Source organism: Felis catus, chromosome A3, assembly GCF_018350175.1.
Source record: "Felis catus isolate Fca126 chromosome A3, F.catus_Fca126_mat1.0, whole genome shotgun sequence".
NCBI classification, from domain to species: Eukaryota; Metazoa; Chordata; class Mammalia; order Carnivora; family Felidae; genus Felis; species Felis catus.
In genome coordinates, this window is record NC_058370.1 from 28593148 (window position 1) to 28605065 (window position 11918).

An 11918-nucleotide genomic window follows, 5' to 3' on the forward strand; every position below is an offset into this window, starting at 1 on the left:
GGTGGAAGCTCCTGACCTCACCGACTGAGGGGGGGTCAGTACAGGGGATCAGCTGTATCACCTCCCCAGTTCCACGTCTCAGCCCCTAACCAAGGTAAGAAGACAGGGAGGAAGAGGTTCTGGGATTATGAATTGGTAGTGTTCATGGAGAGAGACTAGTCCCTCCCCCATCTAAATGCCAAAGATCACTCAGTACATTTGGAGATGGGTCCAAGTACTCTCTGCCCACCTCATACTTACAGTGAGTTTGGGATTGACCTTCATCTCTTTTCTGAAGGGTGAGCAGCCACGGAATTTGTGGAGATATTAGTGCTGACGGGTATGGAGAAAGGGGAAGTCGAGAGAGAGTAAACCTAAAGAACTGGGGGGGGGGGCATTTAGGATTACTATATGTGCATGCAGGCAGGGTGTGGTTCCTCTGCTTCTCTCTCAAGATAGAAAAGAGAGACAGTTTCCTCTTCCCAACAAAAGAGAGTAGAGCCTCAAGGGACCTTGTCAATTTTGAAGGGTCCACGACTGACCCCCGACACCCACTGCCACCAACATCCCTACCACGCGCTGTGTCAGGTCCTGGTACTATCTCTCCTTTCAGGTTGGCAAACCATCAACGTCACTGATGGGGTGAGGTGCAGGTTAGAGAGACGAGGGAACTCCTGGCTGGGGAGGCTGGGAAAGAATGGCAGGTAGGCTGCCTACACTCACATGTTCTAGCTTGAGGGAAATGTGTAAATGTTCCATGGCCAGTTGGATGGCCTAGAACGTGGGTGGACTTGAGGAGAACATGACTGGGGAAGACTGGTTTTCCTAGCAGCACAGATGGATACCTTAATCTCACTGTCTTTAATGGAATTAACTCAGAGAGTAGGAAGAAGCAGGAAACACTGCTTGTCCTTAGAGAATCAGAGAACAGCAGAGCTGAGGGTAGCCCAGGGCAGACCAGGGAAGGATCAAGTGTGAGGAGAGTGAGTCAACCCCTCCAGGACAGCTTTTCCAAACAAGACCTGGGAGTGGGTGACACACAAGGACACTCCGATTGGTCCCTAGGTTCCCCAGAAGCCATAGTAGGAGACCACACTCACTCATGGACTTCCTGTGTGGGGAATGAAGTCCCTGACTGCATTGTGGTGGTTGCTCAGGAACCTTCCACCAGGCCCCAGTGACATTCCAGTTAGAAATGGGCAAGTGGAATTGTGCAGGCTTGTAGAGGTTCTGCCTGGCTGTGGCAGAACCTTTGTTTTGGCTCAGGAGATATTAGGCTTGGGGGCAAACTTCAACTGGGTTGAGATTCCATCCAAATCCGGAAGCTAATATGTGGCTGCAACTGTCTGGGACTGATGCTTAGAGTCAGGATATAGGCCACAAGAGACACAATGCATATTCTTGAGCTCAAGTTTGTCCCTAAACCTCAGAAAGGGCACTCAGACTTCTAGGCCCATTTTACCAAGTTTTTGGACGGTGAGGTACACACATGTAGTTGCATTTTACCTACTGAACATCTTTTTATTTTGGAATATCTCTGTGTTCAGGTTTTAGTGGTTGGGTCATCAGAGAAGGACCTGGTCTGTAACAAGGCTTGATTCAATAGTGGGCTCAGGGTCCCAGACTGACAGAAGAGCCATGTATAGAATCCCGGCCTGCAGGGTTGTTTGTGGATGAAGGGACACAGTATCCAGTGTGTTGTGATGATTTGGTACATGTTTCAGATTTTGGAGAATTTAGTTTTACACACCAAGGGGATGGAAATCGTCAGACCTGTACTCACCATTCACAGACACGTAGGTGCCTGAACCAGATACGTACACCATGTCAGGATGCCCTATTGTTAACTTCACACAGTAATAGGTGCCCGTGTCTTTGGGTGACACATCACTGATGCGGATGGAATAGTCTGTTTGATTGACCTCTGTGTTTTCCACTTGGTTTACTCGGGGGAAGTGGCTGCCATTGAAACTGTAGATTAATTGTTGTTCTGGCCCATTCTTCCTGAACCACAAGACAGGCCCTGCTGGGGAGTGAGCAGACACGTTGCAGGCCAGTGTTAAGATGTCTCCAGCTCTGACTGACACTGAACTCTCAGGCTGGTTCACCTGGAACTCTTCACCTGCAGTTCCTGGAAAGAAACTTTGCATCATTTCTCGTGTTCTTTGTCTTGGCCCAAGATGTTCTGAGTGTCTGGTTCTAGGTCAAGGTGGAGTCCCATTACATACTCTTTCAGCTGGCACCAAAGTGTGACAATTACAAATTGGGTTGCCATATGGGATGAGGGGAAGGGGACCAATGCACAGAAAGGGGGCGGGTACCTTCTTTTCTGCATCACGATATGAGGATGCGCTGGAGCATAGTAGGCTCTAATAAACAAGGGAACTTGCTGAAAAGCAAATGACCCAGACTTAGCGATTTAAGAACATACATACGGTTTCATAGCTCATGTGATCCAGGAGTTGAAGCGCAGCTTAGCTTATCTGTCATGCCCAGAGGGAAGAGGGTGTGAAGTCACAGGGAGAATGCCGTGTACCCTCTGAGGACCATCTGAGGCTACCAGAGGTTAGGAGTGAGGCCGGGAACAGATTCCACCTCATAGTTTATAGCAGCTTTATTTATAATGGCCAAGCTTGAAAGCAACTAGGATGACCTTCAGTAGTTGAATGGATAAGGAAATTGTGGTACATCCAGACAGTGGAATATCATCCAGTGCTATAAAAAGAAATGAGCTTTCAAGCAAGCCCTGAAAAGATGTGAAAGGACCTTAAAAGCTTATCATTAATGCAGGAAAAGCCTGCATACTACACGATTCCATCTGTATGACATTCTGGAAAAGGCCAAACTATAGAAACTGTAAATACATCAGTGATTGTCAGGGGTTAGGGTGGAAAGAGGTAAATAGGAAGAGCACAGAGGGTTTTTAGGGTAGTGAAACTATTCTGTAAAATACTACAAAGGCGGATCTCACTGTACATTTGTCCAAACCCATAGACTATACAATACTAAGAGTGAACCATAACGTGTGCTATGGTCTTTGGGTGTTAATGACATCAGTGTAGGTTCATTGTTTGTAATATACGCACCACTCTGGTGGAGGATATTGATAATGGGGGAGGCTGTGATGTGTGGGGGCAGGGAATAGTAAGGGAAATCTCTGCCCCTTCTCCTCCATTTTGGTGTGAACTTAAAACTGCTTTAAAATACGAACTCTGTTTATGAATGAAAGTCATTTCCATATCAAAGATATCTAGATTTTCTTCTAGGATATCTTCTAGGAATTTTATAGTTTTGTGTTTTACATTATTTTTATGAAGCCTGTTAGGTCTGTGTCTAGAATTTTTTGTTTTTTTTTTGCACGTGGATGTGCAGATCTCCAATTGTTATAGCAACATTTGTTGAAAAGATTATCTTTGCTCCTTTCCAACAGATCAGTTGACTGTATTTATGTGAGTCTATTTCTGGACTTCCTATTCTATTGCATTGATTTGTGTGTCTATTCTCTCACCAATGCCAGTGTTTCTATTACTGGAACTTTCTAGTACGTCTTGTAGTCGAATGGTGTCAGTCCTCTGACTTGTTCTTCTCCAACATTGAGTTGGCTATTCTGGATCTTTAACCTCTCCATATGCACTTCAGAGTCAGTTTGTCAATATCTGTACTTTGCTGGTATTTTGATTGGAATTGTATTTATCCATAGATCAAATTGGGAAGAACTGACATCTTGGCAATATTGAGTCTTCCTATCCATGAACATGGAATGTATCTCTATTTTTTCTTGATTGCTTTGTTCAGTTCTCTAGCTTTCTTTATATAGATCTTGTGTGTGTATATATATATATATATATATATATATATATATATATATATTAATTTTTTTAGTGTTTATTTAAAAAAAATTTTTTTTCAACGTTTATTTATTTTTTTGCGACAGAGAGAGACAGAGCATGAACGAGGGAGGGGCAGAGAGAGAGGGAGACACAGAATCGGAAACAGGCTCCAGGCTCTGAGCCATCAGCCCAGAGCCTGACGTGGGGCTCGAACTCCCGGACCGCGAGATCGTGACCTGGCTGAAGTCGGACGCTTAACCGACTGCGCCACCCAGGTGCCCCTTTTTAGTGTTTATTTTTGAAGGAGAGAGAGAGCATGAGCGGGGGAGGGGCAGAGAGAGAGGGAGACACAGAGTCTGAAGCAGGCTCCAGGCTCTGAGCTGTCAGCACAGAGCCCAATGCGTGGCTTGAACTCACGAACCGCGAGATCATGACCTGAGCCGAAGTCAGACTCCCAACCGACTGAGCCACCCAGACGCCCCTAGATCTTGTATATATTATATGAGATTTATACCTAAGTATTTCTCTTTTTTTGGGTGCTAATATAAATGGTCACGTGTGTTTTTAGTCAATGGAAATACACTGATTTTTGTGCGTTGATCTCGTTTCCTTGTTGAACTTGCTTATTATCCTGAGTTTTTTGTTGTTTTATTTATTATTTTTTTAATTTTTTTTTCAACGTTTATTTATTTTTGGGACAGAGAGAGACAGAGCATGAACGGGGGAGGGGCAGAGAGAGAGGGAGACACAGAATCGGAAACAGGCTCCAGGCTCCGAGCCATCAGCCCAGAGCCCGACGCGGGGCTCGAACTCACGGACCGCGAGATCGTGACCTGGCTGAAGTCGGACGCTTAACCGACTGCGCCACCCAGGCGCCCCTTATTTATTATTTTTTTAGGAGATCCTTTTGGGATTTTCTATGTAGACAATCATGTCATCTGTAAACAAGGAGGTTTTATTCTTTTCTTTTCAATTTACACTCTTTTCCTTTCCCTTCCTTCTCTTCCCTTCCTTTCTTCCTGTCCCTCTTTCTGCTACAGCTTCCAGTACTATTTTGAACAAGAGTTGTGAGAATGGACACCCTTGCCTCAGTCCTTGTCTTAGGAAATACATACAGTGTCCTTCACCATTAAGTATAATGATAACTGTGAGACTTTTTATAGATGTTCTTTATCACATAGAGGAAGTTCCCTGCTATTTATGGTTTGCCGAGAGGTTTCATCGTGAACGGATTTTGGATTTGTCAAATGCTTCTTCTGCATCAAGTGATACCATTATGCAGTTTTTCTCCCTTAACCCTTTGATCTGATGGATTACAATGACTGATTTTCAAAAGTTGAAACAGCTTTGCATGCCTCGAATAAATCCTACTTACGCATGGCATATAACTTTGCACGTTGTGAAATTCTATATGCCGACACTTTGTTGAGGATTCTTGCCTTTAGATTCGTGAGGGATATTGGTCTGTAGTTTTCTATTTTATGTAAAGTCTATCTGGTTTTGCTATCAAGATAATAATAACCTCATCAAATGAGTAGGGAAGTGTTTCCTCCTCCTCTTTTTTCTGGAAGACGTTGTACAAAATTGGTGTTAATTTCTCTTGAGATGTTTGCTGACATACTCCAGTGGGCCCGGGTGTCTCATATACGTTACTCTTTCCTATCCAAGCTTTCTTCCTCTTCCTTAGACTCAGATAATGGTTTTGGCTTCCTCTTTCATCTGATGTGAACCCCTAAAGCCATGTGCTCTGGCACTGGGACTGAAACCTCTGCTAAGATGAACCAATGGCCTTGGGGAAGAGACTCCACATGCTTGCTTGGCTTTTTCAGCAAGCAGAGGAGACCTGCCCAGTCCTGTTGTTGACGCTGCAACGTTCACCTTCCATCAGTGACCCAGACAGACCTCTAGTGACCACTTCTGGCTAAATTCCATGAGCACGCACACCTCTGCAAATTTTTAAAGGTGATTATCTTTGGATGGAAGCACCGTGCTTTCTTTCCTTGCTTTATAATTTCATGTTTTCCAACACTTTTTTTTTCCATTGAGAGGTAGCATCTGTGTAGGGGTGATAAGTGTAAAACTCAGGTTCTCTGATCCTAGGGGCTAAGGGATGAGAACTCTCAGGTATGCTGTGCTGAGCCCTGTGACCGTTGGGGGGTGTATCCATTACCTGAACAAAAGGGTGTGGAACAGACATGACCACTGGGAGATGTTGTGAGCTGGGAGCCATTCCAGTCTAGTTCTATAAATTCTGGCTGGGACAGAAAAACCCTCCCCCAAGAAATTCTAGGGTAATAGGTGAGGAGAACACAGTAAACAGGCATAGGGGAGCCCCCCACAAAACACACCTGAGGCCCCACTCACCTGTGAATCCCAGAAGCAGAGTCGGCAGCAGGGATGGCAGAGTTGGGCAGTGTAGGGAGGAAAGGACAGGCATCGTCGTGGCCCCTGGAGCCTTCTCTGTCTTGAGTGTTGTCCTGGAGAGGTCCGGGACTCTGTGCTCTGAGGAGAGAAGACACTCCCTGCTTCCGTGATGTCAGAGGAAGGGGATTGTGATGAGAGGAAAGACCATGGGACTGTAACACTTTTTAGATGATCAGCTGAACAGACAAGGTGGCTGTAAGCTGAGAAGTTGCTGCTGGAAATGCTTGGGGTTCCCAGAGTTAAGGGCCTGACACCCACAGGCTTGTGCTCATTCCTGCGCCTCGTCCCATCTGAGGTTCTCGCCAACCTGCCCACCTGCCAGTTTAGAGATCCCAGAGATACAGTGTGGGAAAGAGGTTAGAGTTTTGGAGATTGTGAAGATGTGTGCTTTAGAAGATGGAGGGAGTCGCAGGAGAGATGGGCTGGGGCGATACTCTGCAAGAGGGAAAGCGACACACCTAGACACATACCTGGGCAGCGGAGGGCTGTCCTGCTGTCTGTGTTGGGTCTTGGGCCAGTTCTGGAGGAAAGGAGTGGAGGGACACAAGAAACACTCTCAGAAAGAGAGAGGACCCAGCACGTTTGCTTCCTTCTCTCTCACCACTGGATTGCGCTCTACCCAAGCACACAGGTTGTCTCCAGGGACTCTCAGCCCACGCTCCGCCGTTGACCCTTTAATGTCCAGGAATCCGTAGTCACATGCTGACAGCTAGGGCTATTTTGCTACTCCTTCCTTGGGAGCCCCACCTCCTCTTCGGGATCAACAGGATGTTAAGGCCAAGAGAGGTGTTAGAACAAGAGGAGAATGCAGAGCGGGCTGAACGTCCTGTACGAGATGACAAAACTCCCCCTCCCTTTGTGATGTCACCTCTGCATCATCTTGTTCTGGAAAGATGAATTCCATGCTGGGAGGCCATCCACGGTTCCTGCTGAGGGATTAACGGGATCTTTCCTTCAGTCTCCAGCCTCTTACCCTTTTGTTCACCTCTGGTGGACTTCATACTTTACAGCAGACTCTAAACTCTTCAGAGATGCGGATTTTTAGTGCCTTGAGGGTCAAGAGCAGTGGATTTGCAACCAGATGCAGTCAAGCTCCCAATCCTGAATCCACTTCTTGGTGGCTCAACCTATACATCCTTTGACGTTGAAATTTTCATTTGTAGAGCTCAAGGATTCAAAACTGAGTTCATAGTCTCAACTCGGGTGTTCTCTTCCATCCTTCCATCCTGTTCGGTATGTGGCACATCCTGTACCCATTTGGTCAAACCAAAAAGGGACCCATGTTCTACACCCTCACTTGTCCACTCTTGTCTGCCTGCTACAGGCCCTGTTTTACCTCCTAAATACCTGTTGAATCTATTTCTCCATCTCCATCATCATCTCTTGCCTGAATGAAAAATCTCCCCACCCCTTACATCTTTCCAGTGTCCCCCAAGGGCATGCAAGAGGCAGAGATCAAGTTGAAGACAAGATGTTGAGATTTTTTTTTTAAATGTTTATTTATTTTTAAGAGAGAGAGACAGAGACAGAGACAGAGCGCAAGGGGGCCCAGATGCAGAGAGAGAGGGAGACACAGAATCTGAAGCAGGCTCTAGACTCTGAGGTGTCAGCACAGGTGGGGCTCGAACTCACACACCATGAGATGGTGACCTGAGCCGAAGTCGGACGCCCAGCCGACTGAGCCACCCAGGTGCCCCTTGGGATTTTTTTTTTAATGGACTTCAGTTTTGAAATTTGGAGAAACTTGTGACAATCATACAGCGTTTCCAGGCACAGCTGCCCACCGTTTCCCCCTTATTCACTTCTCACAGTCGTGTGGTGGATCCGTTAAAATTAATGAACCAATATTGGTACGTTATTATTAAAGAAAGTCCATAGTTTATTTAGATTTTGCCTTAGCTTGGGCCGCTGTAAGAAAACGCCATAAACTGGATGCCTTGAATAACAGGAAATTATTTCTCACAATTCTGGAGGCTGGAAGTTGAGATCAGGGTGCTAGGATATTATGCTGTGATTAGAACACTCTTTCCGTTTGTAGAACACTCTTTCCATTTGTAGAGTGCCCACTGCTTGTATTCTCACACGGTGCACCCGGGGAGCTGTCCATCTGGTATTTTTCATAAGGGCACTGATCTCATTCATGAGGACTCTACACTCAGGACCTAATTAACTTTTCAAAGACCCACCTCCGTATCCAATCGCACTGGGGATTAAATGTCAACACGTGAACTTTGGAGACACACAGACATTCAGTCCAGAGGAGATTTCCTTGGTTTTTAACCATGTATCCATGCAGCATCCCACATTACACTGTCTTGTCATGTCTTTTTAGGCTCCTCTTAGCTGGGACAGCCTCTTAGACTTTGCTTGTTCATGATGGTCTGACAGTTTTTAGGAGCGCCGCTCGGGTATGTTGTGGAATGCCCCTCTTTGCCGTTTGTCCGATACTTTTCTCATAATCAGCCGGGGGTGATGGGTTTGGGGAGGAAGGTCACAGAGGAAAAATGCCATTTTCATCACATTACATCCAGGGTGCACAGTGTCACCAATGGTATATGACTGTTGGGGCGATCGTGATCACCTGACGGAACTTTGTCAACTGTCTCCACTGTAGTTACTCCTTTTTCCTCCTTCCATTCTGTCCTCTTTGGAAGGGAGTCACCACAAGCAGCCCACACTTCAGGAATGGGGAGTTAGGCTTTCTCACCCTAGAGTGAAGTATCTTCGTAAATTATCTGGGACTTTTCTGCCCAGGACATGTTTTCTTTCCCTCCATTTATTAATGTGTTCGGTTATTTGTTTATAGCAATATGGACTCACTGATATTTATTTTACATTGGCCTTATCAGTCGTAGTCTATTGAGGCAGCTATAGCAAAACATCCCAGCCTGGGTGGCTGCTGAACAAAAGAAACATCTCGCTCACGCTTGTGGAGGCTGGAGTCTGAGATCAGGGGCCAGCACGGTTGGGAGAGGGACCGCTATAGAATTTCTCATTGTGGCCTCACAGGGAAGAAGGGTCTCAGGAGCTCTGGGGCGGGGCGGGGGGGGGGGGCTCTTTTATAAGGCTGATCCCATTCATGAGGGTGGAACACTCATGACCTACTCACTCTCAAGAGGCCCCCCCGCCCCTTCTAACACCATCACGTGGACCAGAGGGATTCTAACACGCGAATTTTGTGGGGACACCAACATTCAGGCCACACCGGAACCAGGCACCACTTTACTTATTTTTCGCTCAGACTCTTGCAGCTTTGGCCCCTGGGGGCTCTTCCGGTTGGTTCCTGTGCTTTACTGTTTTGTTTCCTGAAAATCCGCTCGCTTGCCTCCTGGAGGATGTTATGATATAATATTAAAACACAAAGAAGACAGAGCAGCGTTTAACAGAATGGTTTTGGATACGTGCACCAGCTGATTCAATAAAGCACAATTTCATTTTAAAATCTGACCTCTAGTAGAAAGTGAGGTCCTCCGTGAAGTAGTCACTGGTTTATTTATTTTGTAATGTGATGGCTTAAGACGTGGCGGTCGTTGTTCTGGGAACTGAGGACACAGAGGCCCTTCTCGGTCAGAGTCGACGTCCTCCTTGCGGAAGAGACGAACACACGGAGGCGGTTCTCGCTTCGTATGGTGTCGATGTGCACAAATGTCAGCCAGTCCTTCGACACACGCTTCCAGTTTTATTTACCCCAGGGAATTTACCACGAACAATTGCATGAAGTATAAACGTTCCTGCCGGGTCTTCTTTAGCCACAGGTCCCTACGTAACTAACAGATGCACATTACGGTAAGTCAGCATCACGTCTTTCAAAGCCCATAGGGGTTGATCACTGTGACTCTGTCACTCGGTTTACCACAGCAGCAGAGCAGGTGGTCATGTTGTCTCCTGGTCTCCCGGCGATGAACCTGGGTGACATTGTGCAAAAGTGAGTGATGGCAAAAAGGGAATGGGCCCAAGGCAGACTGCAGTGGAGAAACGAGAGGGTTGGAGGTAAAGGTCAAACTCAATGGGAGTGGTTCATGAAGGCACAGAGACCCTCATGGGAATGCGGCCCGGGATACTGTTCCCAAGCATCCAGATATGCAGCCAGAGGAGGAGAGTGAGGATAAACTTACCACGTCGCTGAGGAAAGTGGGGGAGGAAGGTAGGGTGACAATGCCCCGGATGAAGTGATGCCAGCAAATATTCACATTAATGTTGTAAAGATTTCACAGCATCGGAAGTGCTAAGGGTGGAGTGTTGGAAGCTGATCCCAAGTGAGAAAGGAGGGAGATAACCCAGACGCTTGCTCTAGATGGGAAACTGTGCCGTCAGAGGAAGGCAAGCCCTCTGCAAACTACTCTTGATAAGTCTTTGCAAACAAATAAAACTCTTCCCTTTTCAACGTTTCTAATATTTCAAAAGCCCGTATACCAGGTGAATAATAGTTTCACTGTTTTTTTATGTCCCGATACATTCCTAACTGACAGTTGGTGGGCTTCCGATGTGTTGAAAAAAGTTTTTCAAGGACACAGAAAATTGTTTTGCTTCCCAGTGATTATTGAGATCCCTTCACGTGGTTTCAGCTGCGCCGTCATTGCTTGGGTCCTGCATCACCGTGCAGAGCGAGCACTGCCTTGTTTATCGTGTCAGCTGATCGTAAGTTCTAGGGAAACAGCTCAGTTTGGGTATGAGCTGTGAAAACACAGAGTGAGAGTGGAATTGGCATTTTACATGGGGTGGCTTTTGGAAGGTGCTTCTCGTAAAGGGACATATCAGCAGAGCTTGAAAGGGGGAGAGACTGAGCCGTGCACAGAAGGGAGACAATTTGACCTCCATTTCCATAGGATCACTGTAGCGGAACCCGGAGAGTCTGTTAGGCATGTGGCAATGGTCCAGGAAGGGATGCTGGTGGCCGGGACCAGGGGGCAGCCCGGGAGCGAGCAGTGTGCAGGTGCTGGGTGGAGCTCCCTGGTGGGCGGGAGGAGGCTTGCCCTCGCTCCTGAGAGCTTTCCAGGAATTTTGCAAGCTAGTTGTTCCACTGTTGGCAGCTTGAAATTGGCCACGTTGGGAGTGTAGACACCACTGAAGTGGACAAGCACTACAAATTGGGCTTCTTTTTCTTTCTGAGCATGGATTGTTGAACATTTACCATGTCACCACTGGACATAGCATTATGAAGGCAGAATTGAACACGGGGTATAAAGAAGGAAACCAGGGAAGGGTCCAGGTTTCTGGACTGCCAGCACCTATACACGAGCGGGGGGATCAGGAAAGATGAAGCTGAATGGGGAGCTGGTGTCCCCGTCACAGGGAGAGGAAGGAAACCTCTCTACTTTGGGTAGAAGGGCATGTAGGCAAAGTGGAAGGAGAATCATTTCTCTTCTTCCACCCAGGATGGGATTCGTTTGCATTCAGGAGGCATTGGAGAACCTCACCGAGGCTGGCGAGTCTGGGGGTTGGCAGGAATGGCCCATGAGAGCACGGCCTTGAGTGTGTACTTAATGGCCACGGTCCCCAGGAAATGGATGAGAGATAGCCTGGTACACGTACACGTGACTTGTGTCTCACATTCTAGGAAGATACCCCTGTGTCAGTTTCCAGAGCACGTTCCCATGGACCCTGCTCATGCCCAGGTATGAAGACCAGCTCTGGGGGCAGCAAGGACTGGGAGAGGAGCAGCAGGAACTGTGGGCAGGTGGGTCT

The 11918-nt window shown here is 47.0% G+C and overlaps 1 protein-coding gene and 1 long non-coding RNA gene across 5 annotated transcripts in view; one reads left to right on the forward strand and one right to left on the reverse strand.

Annotated features, from left to right (window-relative positions):
* Positions 1-7672, reverse strand: part of LOC101086051 (signal-regulatory protein beta-1) — a 48038-nt gene extending 40366 nt beyond the window's left edge. Inside the window, exons 1-3 of one of the 4 annotated variants that reach the window (XM_045053797.1) lie at positions 6704-7672; positions 6174-6331; positions 1763-2110 (exon numbers count right to left, since the gene is read on the reverse strand). In XM_045053797.1, the coding sequence (XP_044909732.1) occupies positions 1763-2110; positions 6174-6246 (421 nt within the window). In that variant the 5' untranslated portion in view covers positions 6247-6331; positions 6704-7672. The remainder of the gene's footprint in view (positions 1-1762; positions 2111-6173; positions 6332-6703) is intronic. The other 3 variants (XM_045053796.1, XM_045053798.1, XM_045053799.1) reach the window with 3 other exon arrangements.
* Positions 7673-7847: 175 nt separating this feature from the next.
* LOC123384342 overlaps positions 7848-11918 on the forward strand; it is a 32943-nt gene continuing 28872 nt past the window's right edge. The window contains exons 1-2 of the long non-coding RNA XR_006595291.1: positions 7848-10019; positions 11791-11910. This is a non-coding gene — a long non-coding RNA (uncharacterized LOC123384342). The remainder of the gene's footprint in view (positions 10020-11790; positions 11911-11918) is intronic.